The sequence below is a fragment of the Ostrea edulis genome, chromosome 1, assembly GCF_947568905.1.
Source record: "Ostrea edulis chromosome 1, xbOstEdul1.1, whole genome shotgun sequence".
Classification (NCBI taxonomy): Eukaryota; Metazoa; Mollusca; class Bivalvia; order Ostreida; family Ostreidae; genus Ostrea; species Ostrea edulis.
In genome coordinates this window covers 32198007-32218970 of record NC_079164.1, presented here as the reverse complement: position 1 = coordinate 32218970, position 20964 = coordinate 32198007, and the positions used below count along the sequence as shown (strand labels likewise).

Genomic DNA, 20964 nt, shown 5'->3' with positions numbered 1-20964 from the left:
AGGGAACAGTAATACGACCAAATAAACGAACGAGTTCATGAATTTCTTTAAATAAAGATTTGCGATATATTTACTCTTACTTTTTTCCCACTTTGAATGTGTTGGTTAATTTTGTTTAGATTTAACTGTTTTTTTAAATTGCAAACGGGATGTAATGTTGTTTATAATTGTTTGATTTGAAAGAAAAAAAAGGTCGAGGCTAAATGTGACGTCACAATGCACGGTTTACGTCGGCTAGCGCTATATTCCCCGCGTTAAATGAATAGGTGGATCCTGTAGTTATCCTCATACATCTCCTCTTTAATATTTGGGTGTTAAGCGCGAGGGGAATTTCATAATCTATATTTTTATCATCACTCGGGACACACCAATGACCATTTCATGCTTCACTTGGTCTTACGGTCACACAGTATATACATATTGTTCTCTGCTTTATATCTAAAGAATGCATTCCTAATAAACTCTTTCTTGGCCATACATTGTTCAAAATTTTACCCATGCACATTTACTACCCTTGCACGTAATTTAATACTCTTGCAAGTCAATATATTCCGTAGCACATTTTTCAATATCCATTTTTATACACCCGTCAAAGACGGGCGTATCATGATATGGCGTCGTCCGTCTGTCTACCAGGACCTTGTGAGCAGGATATAGACCAAACCGTAAGCTCCATGATTTTACGAATTGGTACCTTTGATCACCATAATGAGAGAAAGATCCCTATTGTTTTTAAAGATCAAAAGTCAAGGTTGTAGTATCACTTAGTAGGAAAACCTAGTAGGAAACCCTTGTGGGCAGGATACAAACCGAACTGTAAGCTTCAGGATATTATAACTTAGTATATTTGATCACCATGATGAGAGAAAGATGTCTATCGTTTTTCAAGGTCAGAAGACAAAGTCCAACGTCGTAGTATTACTAGTAGGAAAACCTTGTAGGCAGGATACAAACCGAACCGTAAGCTTCAAGATATTGCAAGTTGATTGCCATAATGAAAGGAATATGCCTATTATTTTTCAAGGTCAAAGGTCAAGGTCACAGTATCGCTTAGAAGGAAAACCTTGTAGGCAATGTACAGACCGAACTGTTGGGTATAGGACCGTCAAACTTTGTACACATACACTTTATGCCAAGTGGAGGATGCATATTGTTTCTTAAGGTCAAGGTCGTAGTAGCAGGATACAGACCGATTCGTTGGGGCAAGGACCATCACACTTGGTACACATACATCTGATGCTAAGTGAAAATATTACATAGAGAGTACATGATTTGTCTTGTTTTTACGATGCAAAGAAAGTATGTCACACCCTGATGATTGCTGATACTACCTGAAACCAAGTTCTATAAATCATGGTGTAAGAAAAACACCCTATATTAGATTTTCACGGGCGTATTATGTACCGTTAGCGGTAATCTTGTTCTAACATTATTAATCTTTCTGATTTTGGAAAAGAAATTGCAAGTTGAAGTACATAATTTCTTTTGTTAATCCAACTTTTTAAAGGTTTTGCTAAATTGTCAGACGATTGTGTAACCGATTTAAGATTTCAAAATTCGAAATATCACTATATTATGTAAACTGTTCGGAAGGAAAATTTGATGTATATGTATACCATGCAATCCCATATCACACTGATATACTCATTGTTCCAATATACCAAAGAGAACTCTGCCACAGATATGACATAGACATGATTATCAATACATTAGAAAGTTAATTCCTTTATTTTTCAATTTTGTGGAATATCCTTTGTCAATAATATTCTGTGATGGCTTAATTTTCGAGGAAACAGGTAAATATTTTGAATGTCTGATCAAAACTTACAAGATTTTTAGTTAAGAAAGTTGACCTTTTCCTGTCTTCTCATACAGAATATCTGTTTATTGAATCGTTTTGTCTGGAATATCTGTTTATTGAATCGTTTTGTCAGAAATATCTGTATATTGAATCGTTTTGTCAGGAATATCTGTTTATTGAATCATTTTGTCAGGAATATCTGTATATTGAATCGTTTTGCAGCCTTCACTACAGACAGCGATAGTTCCACCGCAGCAGAGTCCAGCAACACCGCACTCATCGCGGGGGTCGTGGTAGCCGTGTTGCTGTTAATTATTATCGCTGTGGTAGTGGGATTCATTATATTTAAGAAAAAACAGAAACAAATTCATACGTATGACAAAGAGAAGGAGACAAACGGCAACGAACGTAAGTTGTTAAAATGATCAAAGGGCAATGCAATGTAGAACTTATCTTAAAAGCTATCAATGTCACAGGTGTTAAATGTGAATTGATTAATAAATTAATTTGTTTATTTATTTCCCCCTCCCCAATTTTTATTCTGTAGCGTTTTGTCAATAAATGTGTCACGCAATATCACTGATATGGTTGTACAAAGGCTTGCACATTCTATGTAGGTCACAAGCCTCACTTACACTAATTGTTAGAATTAGATCTAATTATACTGATTACACTGTGTATATCCGCAATATTGCAAAATACACCACAAGTAGAATGCATTAGTGAAAGAAACGGTACGAAGTTCGAGTTTGTTCGGATTTTCAATTTTATGCTGAATGTGTACTAGTATTTATTTTTAATGCACAAACTTAGCATCACATCAAACATTTTTCGTATCATTTCAAACATTTGACAAAACAAATTTACACGAGTTATTCCAAAGTTTAATGATTCACAATATCGTTTTAATTGTAAGATTTACTTGAAAGAAAAAGGTGTGGCACTTTGACTATTCTTTTTGTTGTCTAAATGAAAATAATCATATACCTTTCACAGTGAAAGCCAGTGGTTGAGACAGGTTCGTTTTAAATAGCATGGTGATTGCTTTCTAACATGACTAGATGAAAGAATAATATGTAACCTGATTTGTTCTTATTTCTATATATCATAAAGATGTGGAACTTTTCTAAGTTTACACTATTGGTTGTAATAATTTAGTATTGTATCGACGCTGCAAAGATCGATTGTTGGTGATCACTATTTAAACCATCGGTTATTTAGAATTATTTTAATTACATGATTATTGTTACTCTTTGTTATAATTAACATCAATTGCAATTTTATTTCACGTATGCATTCATGTATAGTCTATATGATAAACATAAGTTTCCTTGTATTATGGGGGTATCTTAACGATTGCAGTTTGGAGTAAATTGCATATAGTAAACGAACTCAAAATTATCTTGTGCTTTCCACATTTTCTATATTTCCCATGATACACATTAAATTAATCGTTTAAATGAATTTAGCTTTTCATGTCAAGCTAAAAGGTCTTGTGGATGTTGGTGTTTATATCGAGAAATGAATTAGCATAGGTTTTTTTGCTAGCTGAACATTTTAAATCGATGTTCCTATGCATGGTATCATTTTACAACTCAGGTTTTCGCATTCACTTTTAGACCAATTCACACGATTAACTCACGTTGATATATCAAAACTCGTACATATAAAGATTATCGATATAGTACTACTTGCCTTCTTGAATTGTGAAAGTTAGCAGTCTACGGATTCCGTCCCTTAAACTTTAAAAAAAAAAAGGATTTCACAGTATTGTCATCGTCGGTTACCCATGGATGCTTCTAATCGATTCTCTCCATCATCACGGGAGCGTGTGTGGACTCAAAACCGTGGTGTGCGACGATGCAGTGCTGTAGACAGTTTTCAATTCGTGAAGCATTTATTTTCATGCAATTCACACGTTTTCATGATGATGTCTGTTGTACATGTTTATTAGTGCAGTGTCATTCCACAATACTAGTCCATAACGTAGCCAAATACGGAGGTTTGTAAGGCACATGCCTGTTCATGTTCATAATGTCTCACTGCCGTTATTACAGTTCCAGTGTCCCGCCCACCCCTGTATAGGTTTGGATCACACAACACATGTAGTCACACGTTTGTTTCGAATTCATAACTGTCCTGCTTTATGGAGAGAGATCAAAATATCTGCTTTGTTAATGAAAACCCGACAAAACTTGAATTACGTTAGAAATAGCAATTTTTTTTTTCAATTTGCAAAGAATGTTAAAGTACAAATTAAGTGTAAATTAGCAGTTTGAAGAACTTTGAATGATAATAATCACTACAAAGCAATCACGTCAATAAAAACTGAGATAAAGTATCCATAGATTATATAAACTATACACAAGGGATTAGAAGGCCTTGGTCTGACAATCTCTAGTTCAAAATGTAGGTAAGATGTATCCCAACAGCTGCTTGTAGCATTTGAATATGATAGTTATAATATAGATACAGGGGATTGATATAAATCTTAATGAAATGAACTTTCATAATGAACTCAAAATAAAAGACACCACATAGTCTTCCATATCCGCTTCACATTTAGATATTTTATCGAATATTGACATTAACAGCAACTAACAACTCAACTTTATAACAAACGGAATGACTTCAGCTTATCCATCATCAACTTCCCATTATGTAGCAATATTCTGCATAAGATGTTTATATCTCTCAACTGATTTGATACGCGAGAGAATGTTCTGTGTAAGATCATATTTTAAACCGAGGTAGGCTACTCACAAAACAAGTTGGTGCCAACAATCTGGTTTAAAGTCGGCAGTTCGCAAATTCTATGGTCTTATCATTATCTGATTTGTAAATACAACCTGTCATTTAGCCAAATGCTGTCTGACGTTAAAACTATTAGGCCGTTCTTTACATACTTTTTGACTACGGATTTACTCCGTTTACCTGTTTAGATATGGGTTCATAGTGGACGTGACCGGTCAAAAGGAGGTGCTTACCTATCCTAGGCACCTAATCCCAACTCTGGTGTTTCCAAGAGTCCGTGTTTTCCTTTCTCTCAATTTTGTATTTATTACAAATGTATATGATTTTTTAGATTGATCACTGTTCGTAATTTTCATTTTTTATGTAAAAATGACCTTAATTCTAAATTAAAATATCATTCATTTAGTGTATAAAAGATATTGTACATTTATCTCTGCCTCTTCCTTTAAAAATGTACTAGAAAAGTAATATTGATAATCTGTAAATATAGTAATGATCTTGACAAACCCACAAGATTCCAATGAACATCTCTTCCACCAGGTTTACCTAGTCAACTATATAACCCATACACTACTTTAAATTGCTAGTTCTAACGATTTAGCACTCCAAGACTTCGTAAAATCCGGGATAGAGGCGAAGAACGTTTAATTTCACAAGGTTACAAATTAGCTAGATTACTTTCTTGCAATACATTTTGTTGCTTGTTAAAAGGTATATTAATTCCTCATTGTATTCAGGTAACATTCATTACAAACAAACAAAAACCATGTGCATTAACAAAAATGTTGATAAATTATTACAAGTAAACAACTGATTAAATCAATAAAAAATATCAATGTTCAATTTATTACAATGAATACTGTCATTAGAAATTGAATAGAAGTATCAGTGGAGGTAAATTTTCGTTGAGAATCAAGACAAGATGTTAGATACCGTTGTTCTGCGGTTGTCGTAAAATATTACAGAGATACAGGTGTTTGGCATTGAGCACTGGAGAAGAATTAATGTCATACATGACGATTCATAAATTAATGATACATTTCAGGTACAATTCTCTTGCATCCTATCTTATTAAAAAAAAGAGGAGGGGTATATTACCAGATCCTTTTTAGTCTAGAGTTAGCATAGTTTGATAGTTCCTTATTGCAACTATTACAAATGTAAAATTCTTATGTATTACAGAAGTTTGTATATCTAGACATTAATTACTAAGATAAAAGCATGATAAGAAGTATAATGATATTACTACAATACAAGATTTAAACGTATATAGGAAATCATCCAAAAACCCTTCATATCGAGGAGATGAAAAGATGGTATGAAACGTTACGTATGACCTCCAGTTGTATTCTGATCAAGGACATATGGGGGAATTAAAGTCGAGCGAAACCATTCCAAATGTAGAAGCATTAATGCGTTCAACAACCCCATCTCTTGATATTTTGATCTCTTCCTTTAGAATGCACTTGTAAAATGTTGTATTGTATAAGTGTAGAAACTGTGTATTGTTGCCCTACGATACACATCTACACTCTAAAAGCAAGAGTTCATAAATGCCCATGCATGCTGTGTGAGCTTTTAAATTCTGTCACCACCTTTTGTTGTATACAGATTTACCTTCCATCTATTATATAGTATTCAAGAAATGCTTAATATTCATACTTTCATATAAATGTTTAGAGGCTTCTGTGAAAACTGTAGATTTGATATTCTTTATCATAACAATTGAACTAGAATCTACATTTCATTGTTTCTTTTTGCAGCTTTACACAGCTATGATAAAATCACCTGATATATATCCGAGTAAATATGTGCGTTCAGACGAATTGAAATGTTTGATAATCTTTAATCAATATGTTTAATGTTTACTTAATCATTATGAGATTTAAAGATCCATGCATATCAGACCCTCGTCATAATATGTTCTTTATCTACAAAAGAAAAATATTTGTCTTCTTTTTCTGTCATTGTCATTATGGGGTTTGCCGTCGAGAAAACGTTCTTATTATTAACATTCTATATATAAGTCCTTTGTAGTCTTCCCACTCTCTATAAAAAATAACTCGACAGACTTTGAAATTACTAACATCAATATGAAGCTTGATCCTGCCACAGTGACATTACAATTTTTGTTATACTCGTTTAAAACTGAATTTTTCTTCATTTTTTCTCTCTCAAAGAAAACGTGATTTAAAAGATGACACCTGTAAATGAATACAAACTTATAACCTCGTACACTAATGCAATTGAGTGGAATGATACCATTGTTTTCATTTACATTATGTAACCAACACTTTCATTTTATTCAGTGGATTATCTGCATAGAGGTTATACAAACGTTCCTGAAAACCCGACACTGACAGCAGTTTCAAGTTCCCAGAACTAACCACCCAAAGGCAACCAATGAACGCTTCGGACAGGAGGATGCTCTACTTTGATGTTGTGGGGATGCCCTCTATCTCTCCCCCTCTCTGTGTTTTTCTTTTTCAAACTTTTGATAGCACGTGTTTTCTTGTCGGTAATGTTATAAAATGTGCTGCGGGGAACTAGTTTAATACTTACAGACAGTATCAGTATTATTTGTATTGTTGGAATGCATAAGGACCGGGCAGATTAAGCAAGAATGGACATTTTTATTTTGTGTGTAATTTATGCATGCATATATGTTTGACATTATAACTGTAATTTATATTTTTGCAATTTTGTGTGTGCGTGTGTTAATTACTTGTTCTTACTTTTATATCCGGGGATTTGCTTGTTGTTTAACCTCGACCAACATCCCTATGAATGGTTTTTTGCATATTGCGTAGATTCAGCAAGAATGACATTTTGATTGTGTATGTAATTTATGCATGCATATGTTAATTGTTATAACTTTGAGCATTTGTAATTTATATTTTTGCAGTTTTGTGTGTGCGTGTGTACATAACTTTTTCTTATTGATTTGTTTGTCGTTTAACTTATGCCAAACTCCCTGTTAATGGGGTTTTATTTTTACGTCAATCGTTCTCTGATCATATTTTATGATTGATATTGTTTTGCATAAAGGCAATAACAAGCATTTACTTATTTCATATTCACCCCATGCCATCTCTGACGTCATCCGCTAGTCATTTTCCAACATTGTCTGAAGACATCTTTGTTCTAGATGAATTGAGCATATATCATGTCTGATGGGTGTGAACTGGATTTGTTGAAGAAGTAAACTTTGTAATACATTACTGGATAGTTAAGTAGTTAATGAGATACTGTCAGCTGTTTATTGATTTAAAGTATATAATCAACATAAGCAGCAATCAATAAATAGATAATTGTTAGTATTCTCTGCAAAGTAGGAATCAAAGGTATTTTATATTTTAACATATCAACCTCCACGCCCAACCTAGTATCTGCTAAATCATCATCTGCGACACATCAACCACCCTATACTCCTATTGGGAATACTGTGACGCACCGATCGCCCTATATTACTATGACGTTTCGACCGTCCTATACTCCTGTTAGGATTACTGTGACGCATCGACCGTCCTATACTCTTGTTGGGATTACTGTGACGCATCGACAGTCTTATATTTCTGTTGGGATTACTGTGACGCATCGACAGTCTTATATTTCTGTTGGGATTACTGTGACGCGTCGACTGTCTTCTATTTGTGTTGGAATTACTGTGATGAATCAACCGTCCTATATCTTCTGTTTGTATAAGATTGATGATAACCATAATTGGGTCCATTTGTGTAACCATAGTTACACATAACATCCGTTGGAATATGAACTCTTTCCATTGGCTGATTAAAGATTCCGCGGGCGTTTTGTTCATTTTTAAAGTCATGTTGGAATGAAAACTCGTTATCTCTGAAATTTGAAACGAAATACGAAAGTAGAGGATATGAAAAATGCATGTACTCAGTCATATTTCTACCCACAGTCAGTAATATATGAAGCTAGTTATAAATTCAAACTGATTACATGTACAATCGTATTATTACTGTATCTAATGAATATAAGCATGTCATGGAAAGCTTAGAAATGTTAGATGAAATACAAATATTAAGATTTATGATCTTCGTTTTCTTCACCCTCATTGTATTTTACCATTTACTGGCTTTTTCGCAAAATATATGAGGACACGTACTGTATTGTATATCTGCTGTTGTCCGGAATTCTGTTGTCCGGAATTGTGCTGCTTTGAAATTCCATGAAAAAAGCATTGTGTCTGTTCATCTCATTACTTGGGCCTTCATTTAAGCAACTGATGTTAGACGTGGCATTATTGTTGGAATGTATTCCTAATATCTATTGAATAAAGATACAGTTGAAGTATTCATATGTCTTTCCTCCTTGTGAAAACAACAAAACACTGTAACAAACATTGCATGAAAGGTGAAGATAACGAACAGTGATCAATCTCATGGGATCAGGTGCCTAGGAGGAGTAAGCATCCCCTGTCGACCTGTCACATCTGCCGTGAGCCCTATATCTTGATCAGGTAAACAGATTGATCCGTAGTCAAAATTAGTGTACAAGAACGGCCTAACAATCGGTATGAAACACTTAAGACAGCCTTTGACCCAATGATAGTGTATTGGCAACCTAGATCATTATAACGACCATAGAATTTGCGAAATGCTAAAAACTGACAATACGCAGAACGAGCTCTTGCGTATCGAATCAATTGAGAGATATAAACACCATGCGCAGGTGATAATGGAATATAGCTACATAAATACGGGAAGTTGACGATGAAGAAGCTGAAATCATCCCATTTGTCATAGAGTTGATTAGTTAGTTTGCCGTTAATATCTACTTACAATAAAATACATGCATCTAAGTATGAAGCAGAAGTGGAAGACTCTGTTGTCTTTTTTATTTCGAGTTCACTGGGATATATCTAATCGACATATGAATGAAAATTATTATTGTTAATAGATAATACGTCGTCGATATATCTAAATGTCGAATTGAATGCCACAGAAAGAGATTTTTTCATCTCACGTAGAAGTGTTTGAATAAATTTTGCTTCATAGGAATTCAAAAACAGGTCAGCTAACAAAGGAGCACAATTCGTGCCCATGGAAATTCCAACAAACTGCTGGAAGACCTGATCACCATAGACTACGAAGGTGTTGTCAATGAGGAACTCCAGCATATTTTTTATTTCAACTTCAGAGTACTTGTACGTGGAATCAGTGTGACGAAGAAGTAGACACTATTTTCTATACATCGAGTAATGTACACCCCCCCCCCCCCAAATTAATGAATATGACAATTAAGACACTGAACATCAAAAGAAAGTTCATTAGAATCAGTAAACAATAAGTATTTGCAGAAAATTACTATAGTTACCTGTTGATCATGTGTTCTGTTACAATTTGTTCCGAAGGGTATGACAGACTCCATTAAGTTGTACGAATGGCGAACCTCTTTTCTGTAATTCGAATTTTAGATTAAACTATTTTTTTGAAAACTGAACTTCATTATTGTTTTTAAGGAAGATCATTTCTTTTGCTTTTGATACATTTCAGACATGGTCTTAAAAACAGATTAATTGGAATTTAAAACTACTATTTTTAAGATAAATTGTTGGTGGAAGGTTAGCGGATATTAGGTAATTCTGGCGGATTTTTATTTCAAAAGTAGTTGAAAATCTGCGCGCTTTACTTTTGGTGGAATTGCAGTTATAAATTCATGTGTTTTTATATGAATGGGTACTTTAATGCTTTTATTTTTGGCGAAGTTTTGTCATCTGTTAAAATACCAACATTTCCAATACGCGAAACTCGATATAAATCTATATTATTAACTCTCTCTAGTTGGATATGAACTCTACTTCACGAAATAAATTCCATATCCAACTACAGAATGTAGAGATTCCTGTTTATTACATGGTCCCTTATCAATAAATTGTCTCTTTGAAATAACTCACTATCGAGAAAATACAAAACGTAGCCCCAGTGTAAGTTGTTATAATGTGAGAATACCACATTTAGTATAAATTATTCCAACGATAATTTACCATATTTCACAACTACAAATGCAATAATTCTCCAATTATCAAAAAGTTAAAAACTCACATTAATTGTGTTCTATGGTTATGAGCGGTAGACTGTCCGCACTCATAATCTGGCGTGGAACTATCGAACAGAGTCCTTGGAGAGATCAGTGAACGATCATTTCCTGTCAAGAACATTGTTAATTGATTACTACAAGTAATTGATTTCGAATTATTTTGTTTGTAAACGCCAAAAATATATCACACAGATAGAAATTCCCATGCACTTCTTGTTAAAATAGTTGATGCTCTAAACGCACGTGTTGCAATTAAAATGCGGTTGAATATTTTCCAACATAAAGATAAGATAGTACGATTAAGATTAACAAACTCAAAATTTGAATCCGCAATGTAGAACAATTCATGATCGGTGTACTTGTTCATTACTTGTGCGAACATTTCTAGCGATAACATACGATCATGCTAAAATATTTATACCTAAAGTAAGACAAGTTTGTTACATGGATGTACCTATGTATACTGAATTGTTTTATAATACATGTTGCGTCTACTGACCTATGTTTTCCTTGAAGACGGAGACCTTCGTTATCTGTGCTTCCATGTCTGTTTCTAATGAAGATTTTGTCGACTCAGGAGACAAGAATGCTTCTTTAATAATGCTGTAATCTGGCAATGGGTCATCATCTGTAAGATCTGCAACAAGAAACCATCAGTAACCATAATCATATGTATTGGTTATGCTTCATACTTATATATTTTATTGAAAGTAGATATTAAAGGCAAATTAACAACTCAACTTTATGACAAACAGGATGATTTCAGCTTCTCCATCACCTGCATATGGCGTTTATATCTCTCAACTGATTCGATACGCAAGAGCTTGTTTTGCGTATGGTCAGTTTTTAAATCGAAGCAGGCTACTGACAAACAAGTTGATGGTGCAGGGGTTCCATCAGTCTCGTTTAAAGTCAGCATTTAGCAAATTCTATGGTCGTTATAACGATCTAGTTTGCCAATACAACCTATCGTTGGGTAAAATGCTGTCTGACGTGTTTCATACCGATCGTTAGGCCGATCTTGGCACACTGACTTTGACGACGGATAACTCCATTTACCTGATCAAGATATAGGGCTCACGGCGGGTGTGACCGGTCGACAGGGGATGCTTACTCCTCCTAGGCATCTGATCCCACCTCTGGTATATCCAGGGGTCCGTGTTTGCCCAACTCTCTATTTTGTATTGCTTTTAGGAGTTATGGGATTTGTCGCTGTTCGTTATCTTCACCTTTTACTGAAGTATTTAATTGTTGTTTTTTGTCTGTTTTTCAATACACAAGAATGATTGTGTGAACCCAACATTGGAAAAGTGTTGGCTAATTCAATATGATATACTAAACAGGCTGTAGTAAAAGAAACCACACTACATTTAGCGATACTTAACTTTAAATTCACAATAAAAGGAGGGGAAGATAACGAACAGTGTCCAATCTCATAAATCCTATCAAAAATACAAATTTAAAAGTAGGGCCCCTGGACGATCAGGTACCAAGGGAGAGTAAGCATCCCCTGTCGACCTATCACACCCGCCGCCGTGAGCCATATATCTTGAGCAGGTAAACAGAGTAATCCGTAGTCAAAATCAGTGTGTAAAGAACAGTATGGTATGAAACATGTCAGACAGCATTTGACCCAACGACAGGCTGTAGTGGTAAATTAGATCGTTATAATGAACAAGGGATTTGTGAAATGCTGACTTTAAACGAGACTGTTGAAACCCCTGTGCCTCGATATAAAAACTGATCATACGCAGAACAAGCTTTTGCCTATCGAATTAGTTGGGCGTCATAAACATCATATGCAGGTGATAATGGAATGATTCTACATATATATGAGAATTTGTGGATGGGGAAGCTGAATTCGTCCTGTTTGTCATAAAGTCTACTTGTTAGTTTGCCGTTAATACCTATGTTCAATAGAATATCTATGTATGAAACAGATGTAAAAGACTTTGTGGTGTCTTTTATTTCGATTTCACTGGGATATATCAAATTGACATATGAATGAAAAATGATAATTCTTAATACTTAATAGATAAAAGTCGATATATCTAAATGTCGGGTTGAAGGCCATAGCAAAGGATTTTTTCTTCTCATGTAGAAGTTTTTTTAATAAATTCTTCCTCGTAAGAGTATAAAAATAGGTCAGCTAATAAAAGGAGCACAATTTATGTCCATGGGAATTCCATAAGACTGTTGGAAGACCTGATCACCAAGGACTACGAAGATATTGTCAAAAAGGAACTCCAGCATCTTCTTAATATCAACTTCAGAGTACTTGTGCGTACAATCAGAGTGCTGTTTAACAAAGTGATGATTTGAATGAGTGATCACTATGTATATTAGAATATTTCCTATTTTCATTCAAGAAACAACTGTCTATGATGTCAAAAAGTTTAGTCTTTAATCTATCGCGAGTGGCCGAGTAAAGTGTTGAAAACCATACATTTTGTTGTTAACTTGAGAAAAGTTATGTGATTTCAAATTTACCAAACGTTCTCATGCAATTCGGAACGGAATTGTTGATTTTTGTTTTTCTTTTCTCCATCAAACTTCTCAAAAGTTTTGATTAAGGACATTGAACCCTAAAGCGAAATTTTTGAAATAAATTCACGGTCCTCTAAAGCTGTCTTTGTCGGGGAAATCAATCGGTCTGTTTGAAGTGCACCTGTGATTTCTCCCTTGATGTGCCTGAGGAAGTCTTTGGACCTCTCCTGACTGTACAGATTCTCCACCAGATATAGCACGTAATCATCAAACATCAGGTGCAGCAAGTGAAACGAACCTAATCATAAAATGAATCATCAGAGTTGTACTTACAAGTATGCATAAAATAAAATTAAGTTACCATCAGTGGCAGATTCAGAAAATGTTCAATGGGAAGTTGTGACCCTTTTCGGAAGGGAGGAGTTGAAGACACCCAAGTGGCTTTTGAATAAAATTCAATCAATGGGGTTGCAACCCCCTTCCCCTTATCCCCTCTAGATCCGCCACTGACCAATATTCAAATGAAATAACAAAACAAGTAAGTATGGGTTGTTTTGTTATTTGGTTCAACATTAATTCCTGAAAATACCAACCGAAACTGGGAGCACTGTGAAGCGTCATGTCTCGAATAACCCTGGTTCCAAAACAGGACCACATCAGCAGGAATTGACGAGCCGTTCTCCGCAAAGAACCAGGTCGATTCTTAGCATACTGAATTGATACACAAGACCAGTATCAAATTTTTATGACTTATACTAATACATTGAATTTCATATGCTGGTATACGTTCATTGACAACACTGACCCGCACTACACATCTAACCACCATGTTGTCCAGCCACTCTATGTAGGATTGTAAAGGCGCCTGGTCTTCTAGCAGTTGTTCAAATTCACTGCAAACTTGAAATCAAGTAACATTTGATTAATGAAACACTTTAGATGGGGTGTATAAGACACTAGTGGGGTAGTGGTAAAATAATGGTAAGATAAAGATAACAGTGGAGTAATGGTAAGATAAAGATAACAGTGGAGTAATGGTAAGATAAAGATAACAGTGGAGTAATGGTAAGATAAAGATAACAGCGGGGTAATGGTAAGATAAAGATAACAGTGGAGTAATGGTAAGATAAAGATAACAGCGGGGTAATGGTAAGATAAAGATAACAGCGGAGTAATGATAAGATAAAGATAACAGCAGGGTAATGGTAAGATAAAGATAAAGTGGAGTAATGGTAAGATAAAGATAACAGTGGGGTAATGGTAAGATAAAGATAACAGCGGGGTAATGATAAGATAAAGATAACAGCGGGTAATGGTAAGATAAAAATAACAGCGGGTAATGGTAAGATAAAGATAACAGCGGGGTAATGGTAAGATAAAGATAACAGCAGAGTAATGGTAAGATAAAGATAACAGCGGGGTAATGGTAAGATAAAGATAACAGCGGAGTAATGATAAGATAAAGATAACAGCAGGGTAATGGTAATATAAAGATAACAGCGGGTAATGGTAAGATAAAGATAACAGTGGGGTAATGGTAAGATAAAGATAACAGCGGGGTAATGATAAGATAAAGATAACAGAGGGTAATGGTAAGATAAAAATAACAGCGGGTAATGGTAAGATAAAGATAACAGCGGGGTAATGGTAAGATAAAGATAACAGCAGAGTAATGGTAAGATAAAGATAACAGCAGAGTAATGGTAAGATAAAAATAACAGCGGGTAATGGTAAGATAAAGATAACAGCAGAGTAATGGTAAGATAAAGATAACAGCGGGGTAATGGTAAGATAAAGATAACAGTGGGGTAATGGTAAGATAAAGATAACAGCGGGGTAATGGTAAGATAAAGATAACAGCAGAGTAATGGTAAGATAAAGATAACAGCGGGTAATGGTAAGATAAAGATGAGACAGTAGTGGGGTAAACAGTGGTAAGATTATGATGATATCAAATGTAGGTAATACAAAGAATAGCAAATGGAATGTAAGTGGACAAGGAAACCAACTACATTGGGAACTTCTTTACTCAATATCTTTAAGACAGCATTCTTACGACTGACGATAATGTCCGTGACTCTCTCGTTGTAGCCCTCCATGGTGTACATGGTCTGTTTAATGATACTATTGAGGTCCACGCTGATCCAATCCTCCAACATTTGGGCGGAAACATCAGGGTTGTGGACCACGGACCGAGCTGCCTGACAGAGATGATTCAACGACGTCTGACGACGAAGAAGCTGGGCAAACCGACGGGCAACTGTGATAAAGAAATGTGTGAATAATTTATCTTGATTTAAGTTTTAATACATTTTTTTTTTCTTCTTTTAATTTTGAAATTGTTTGCCCAAAGGATTTTCTCGAAGATTACCATCATGCAGTTTTATTATAACTTTCATCCTCATTTCAAGAATTGTACCGGAAGTTAGCCTCTACTGATATGAATAAAAAAAGAATTAACAGTTCGTAATGTATAATTAAGTTAACCTCTATTGATTACATGCAACAGTTCGTAATTGTTTAATTTAAAAATATGCAATTTCGTTTCTCTAGGAAAGATAACTCTTGTAGAATATCGTGGATTACTCACGATCAAATTTCATTTTCCTAATTCCACTTGGTAAGGAATCTAAAGCAATTTTTAACCATTCGTCGAGTTGCTTTGAAAATTTCTTGATAACTTGTATCAGACTGAAATAAAAAGTGATACCGATCTATATAAATACATATCATAGAGGAACGTCACGACACCTCTAAATCCTACCATCATACGTACAAAGACAAAACAGATGGGAGGAGACATCTCAAGTATGGCTTTTAGTGAAATCGGAAAAAAAGATATAAAGCTGGTAAATTTAACATAGACTATGGCTCATTAGAGGCCTTGACAACACATTTGTGATAAAATATAACATACAGTAGCTCATTTAATGCAAAGTTTTGTTTTAGCACAATCTTGTGATTGTTTACTATAAAAGAATCAAACTGCTAGCATAATTTGCAAATTGAAAGTTTGAGAAGTGCTAATTTGCGAATAGTTATAAACTGTTTACCATAAAATCAAATCTTGTTATTTACAAATTGCTTAATGATATTTTATAGCATTGATATGATGCAGTTTATCTCATAGGATACAGATTTAATTCCAGTAAACAGAACGTAGTGTTGAGTCTGTATACTCACCTTTCTGGTAGAGCTTGTAGGACGGTTGGCATGAGGACATTGGCGATGGCTTTGTATAGCATGGTGTCACAGACGCCAACAAGTAAAACTATCGTCTGTGTATCTAGGATTTCCATCATGTGTCCCGGCATGCCCTGCCAGAAGTGAAGCAGGAAGTTCTGAACCTGTAATAAAACATTGAATATGAACCCCACCAGCCATTTTCCGCTAAATCGCTGGATTGTTGATTATGGGATTGTGTAGGGTATTTGTATTTTTCGCTGAAAGGTCGGCGGAAAACTGTTGTTTAGAAACTATCATAGATGCATGTACTTAAGCAGGCAAAATTTACCTCATCAAAGTTAGCTCTGATAACAGTGTCCAGTATTCTCTGACAATGTGTTCTATACATCATCATGAAGGTGAGCACCTAAAATGTAAAATATATCGATATGTTATCAAAAACAAAAAGTTGCATTTCATGAGTAGTACAAGTTTTCGACAGATTTGTCGGAAGACAAATATCAAACACAACAAAACAGTGCTTGGTCCTTGTGGAACGTACCTTGTCTTCGTCTACAGTGTCTGGAAGTTTGATTTCTTTGATGTCAGGAAAATCTGGAAGCAGTGTACCGAGCTTGGAGCGTGGCGAGTAAGCAACGATCTGAAATGTATAAGTGGATGCAGGCTTTCTTTCATATCATGATGAAGGCGAAGAGCGAAAGTGAGAGGGCGAAGGGGTTGGTGTTGCGAAAGTGAGAGGGTGGAGGGTGTGGTGTTGCGAAAGGTGCTTTTTTTTTTGCCCCTTCACCATCGCAAATCTCTACCCAGAGTTATCGTTCTTCACTCTCGCATATACTCAGTACCTCTGTCAACGTCTTGAAGGTTTCTCAAGGTTCTTGAAAAACGGTAGAAATACTCAAGTAAGTTGGTGTCGACTTCATTTGCAAAACTATACGTATTTGAATCATTATCAAGCAGATGACAAGTCTTTTTGTAACACAAGAAGCACTAAACAGTACTGACAAATAAACATGCATTGCAATGGGAAATAAAAATTACAATAAGTTGCTTGTCCTACATTTTCCTGATATTTCATGAACTACTTCGTTGTTTTTTATTAACCTTGCAAAAGTGGATTTACACGTGGAGTAACACTTCTACAATTGAGACGTCGACAGACATACATGTGAGTGAACCGTTACGATATTTCTTGGTAGAAATTGTTTTGCAACTTCCCACTTTCGCTTCGTCGCATTCGCTCCCTAAGCTCGAAGAAACAAAAGATCGAGTGGCATGATAAGAACATTATATTTTCCTATCAAATTGAGAAAAATCCCTAACCATATCCCACATTAAGAAAGTAGCAATTTTTTGCCATTCCGAAAGGAACAAATATACTGAATAACCTACCTGTTTAGAGTTTTCTTTCTTCCCTTCATTTGAACTGTAAAAATTATTGAAATATTACGATTCTTTTTTTACTAATTTGCACTTTTTAATCACATTCAATGGACCAGTGTATGGAATTTTAAGAAATACGCATAGTCCTGCTTTACCTCTGCGCTCCTTTTGAAGAATATACAACTTCAAAATACTTTGACGCTTCTCGTACCCCGATGCCGTAGTAATGATATCTGTTAATAAAACGATTGGTTATTGATCAACCACGACTAAACTGTGGAGCTGTGTTTTTGCAGATAAAACAATTTACTACTACATGTACTTGCTTTGATTGCCCTCTGGTGCCAAGTCGCCGCGTAGTGATTTGAGGAAACTGTTGCCGAATTATCTGAAAGAAAAGGTAGGGATATGAAAATTGATTGAAAATCGACAAAACAAGCCTTGGTTAATGTGTGAGTGTAACGAACCTTTCCGAAGCTGGCTGCGTTGACGGGTTGTGTGTCGTTGGTTTCGCAGTAGTCCAGATAGTGAGAGTATAAAGTACTCCTGGGGATACACACAGATTCTGCTATCTCGTAATTGTCTTCCAACCTGTATCACAACCAGAGATGTATCCAACTCTTACAGAAAAGAAATAGTCCCTGCTGCAAACACGTGTATCATATCGGTCATTTTATTTCAGTGTTCAGCCTTTCCCTGTCCATTCGTAGAAACTGGTGTGACTTTGTATGCACTTGTAATGCAGTTTAAGATTCTGATAGCCGCTAATTTATGGAACTTTACGCTAAATTCTAGCCATGCCAAAATAAATATGTCTTTGATGGCTTTATAAATACATTTCCAATGATTTTGCATTTGACATCTTTACAGATTGTAAAAATAGCCATTTTCTCATGAATGCGTTGCAGCTTATGAATCTTGATAAATATAATACTTTTATTCTAACGGCTGGGAATCCGACAGAGATGAAAGAAGAATGTGAATATATAAGAAATTAATTTTATCTTTGAAGTACATGAGGGAATAAACAGCAACGCTTTTCATGATGTATGCCAGCGTAGAACATCGCAGTTCATACTCTCATGTATTTTCAAAAATGAAATTCATATCTTATATATCCATTCATATACATGTTGCATACCATTTCAGAGTCGCGGGTGTTGAATGGGATTTGGAGCAGTTGCGAAGCCGATGGAAGTTTCCTGTAAAGGAAAGAGTGGTCAAAATCTGCATGTGAAATACACAATTAATATAAACATCTATTGTTTTCGTAATAGTATGTAAACCTAAGTTTGTTTCTTCGTCGCCACCACGTTTCAGAGACAGTGCACCGTTGAATTCCCCAGTGCTGGATTCTTTTAGAGATGGTCTTTCACTTTCCAGAAACTCACTGGGAAATGTTCCAGGAAATGACGAAATATTGGTGCCTGGGTGTGAAAAGGAACAATGTTTTATAGAATAGTATTGTGTTCTCTATTCTGTAATATCTTGAGAGAATTTTCACATTCTCCCAAACAAATCGGAATTACGAAAACGGTTTAGTGGTATTTGTTTGACAAAATTATGATGAAGAATTGAAGTGGTAAATATACGTAGTACGTAGTATGTAGGTAGCACATGCATGCCATGACGTAACTATATGCTCAGTTAAGAGTACTATATATCGGATAAATCAAGGAAGAAATTCGATTAACGCTCTCTGCATTATTGAAATCTAATTACATGCTTGATTATAACTTGCAAATAAAATACACGGAATAAATTTAAAGTAACCCTTCTTCATTTATTCATAAGGTAACATAAAAATTCACCAAACCCAGGGTATTAAATCTTATTTGAGTTTTGGGGTATTGTTCACGCGACATTCTTTGCGGCCCCTTTTTGGTAACTTGGTGACAAACCACGTTACATGGACCAGTCTGCACAGTGTTTCATGCCTTAAGTGGAGGAAAAGCCGTTAGAAAGATTTTATTAGCTCGTTAGTTTTCGAGTAGACAAACGGGTTTCACGTATATTTTTGTTCAAGTTTTTAAAAAAAATAATTTTTTTTTCTTTTTTTGGTTTGGTTTGAACGTATTTCATTGTAATATAATTACAAAGGGATCGAGCAAAAGTTATAAAAACTTAGACCGCTCTCCCTATATACACTGTATTAACATGAATACAAAGTCTCTCATAATATGCATGATTATTTATTAACATTAAGAATTTGAGTATACTAGGAGATAATCAGTAGTAGACCTGTCATCTAACAGCATTCTAAATATATATGATAGATTGATATACATTACTAGATTATTGATTAAATCGATTACGCTGTTTAATAAATGTATGAATAAGAGAGAAAAGATATTCATTTTCCTTATTGCCTAGAGAAGTGTCACCCCACAGTAGAACATGTGTGTTCACTATTGAAGCTTGTCAATACTGAATTTCTTGTCAAATAATTCATGTCTAACATTTCTGTACCTACTACAAGAAAATAAATATTGATAGTCATCCTCCACTAATCCACACGTACATAAAGGGCTCTAGTTTTCTTTCACCAGGCCACGTCAATACTAATTCAAGAAATAACGATCATCTGGCTAAAACTAAATTTTTAAAGGTAAAATGTATATTTTAATGCTTTTTTTCACTTTTCATTTTACTATCATTTTAAGCATTTAGCAATGTGACAATATAGCTTTCTAGAACCAACGGTTTCCTATTTTTGTGAGGATGGATATGAGTCACTTTTTTACTCAATAGAGAGAAAAAAATCATCACCCTTTTTTCTCATTTTTTCTTGAATACATTATCAATCGTACGCGAGATAACATGCAGAAAAAATCTGAAAATGTTCAAATGACAGTACAACTGTCAATGTTAATCAAATTATGATTATTTATAAATAATTACCTGAGATGAAAATTTTACTTGTATCCGCAAATAATAAAAGTCCAACAACATACAAAAAACTCTAACGTCCCCAGATATACAGTACCCTCAAATCCCAAATTTTAAAGTCCAAAAAATGCGAATTTCAAAAGTCCAAAAATTGAAAGATAACATTCCAAATTATCAAATGGACTGTCTGAACTTAAATACGACGAAAAATATCTAAAGATCTGTCTCTAGGAAACGATTTACAATGGTGCATAGCAAAACGCATCCAGAGGTATGCAGCCTGTACTCCTAGGTAACGGAGAAAATGCGAAATTAACACATGAAATTGATTTGTCCAAAATGAAATTGATGCCACACTTACCAGCAACGGAGGTGCTCATCTCACCAAATTGATCCAT

The 20964-nt window shown here is 34.9% G+C and overlaps 2 protein-coding genes across 2 annotated transcripts in view; one reads left to right on the top strand and one right to left on the bottom strand.

Annotated features, from left to right (window-relative positions):
• The window catches only part of LOC125660149 (uncharacterized), a 26507-nt gene extending 17627 nt beyond the window's left edge, over window positions 1-8880 (top strand). The window contains exons 9-10 of the mRNA XM_048891990.2: window positions 2024-2209; window positions 6865-8880. Of these exons, the coding sequence (XP_048747947.2) occupies window positions 2024-2209; window positions 6865-6941 (263 nt within the window). The 3' untranslated portion in view covers window positions 6942-8880. The remainder of the gene's footprint in view (window positions 1-2023; window positions 2210-6864) is intronic.
• LOC125661363 (transcription factor RFX4-like) lies at window positions 8654-20964 on the bottom strand. The gene is made up of 19 exons (XM_056142883.1): window positions 20928-20964; window positions 18964-19104; window positions 18819-18879; window positions 18145-18268; window positions 18004-18065; window positions 17833-17910; window positions 17687-17720; window positions 16839-16937; window positions 16626-16703; window positions 16295-16458; window positions 15702-15802; window positions 15168-15371; window positions 13917-14011; window positions 13705-13822; window positions 13293-13409; window positions 11124-11261; window positions 10630-10732; window positions 9902-9983; window positions 8654-8851 (listed from the first exon to the last, which is right to left on the bottom strand). Exons 1-19 carry the CDS (start codon window positions 20962-20964, stop codon window positions 8654-8656), a joined length of 2034 nt encoding a protein of 677 aa, XP_055998858.1.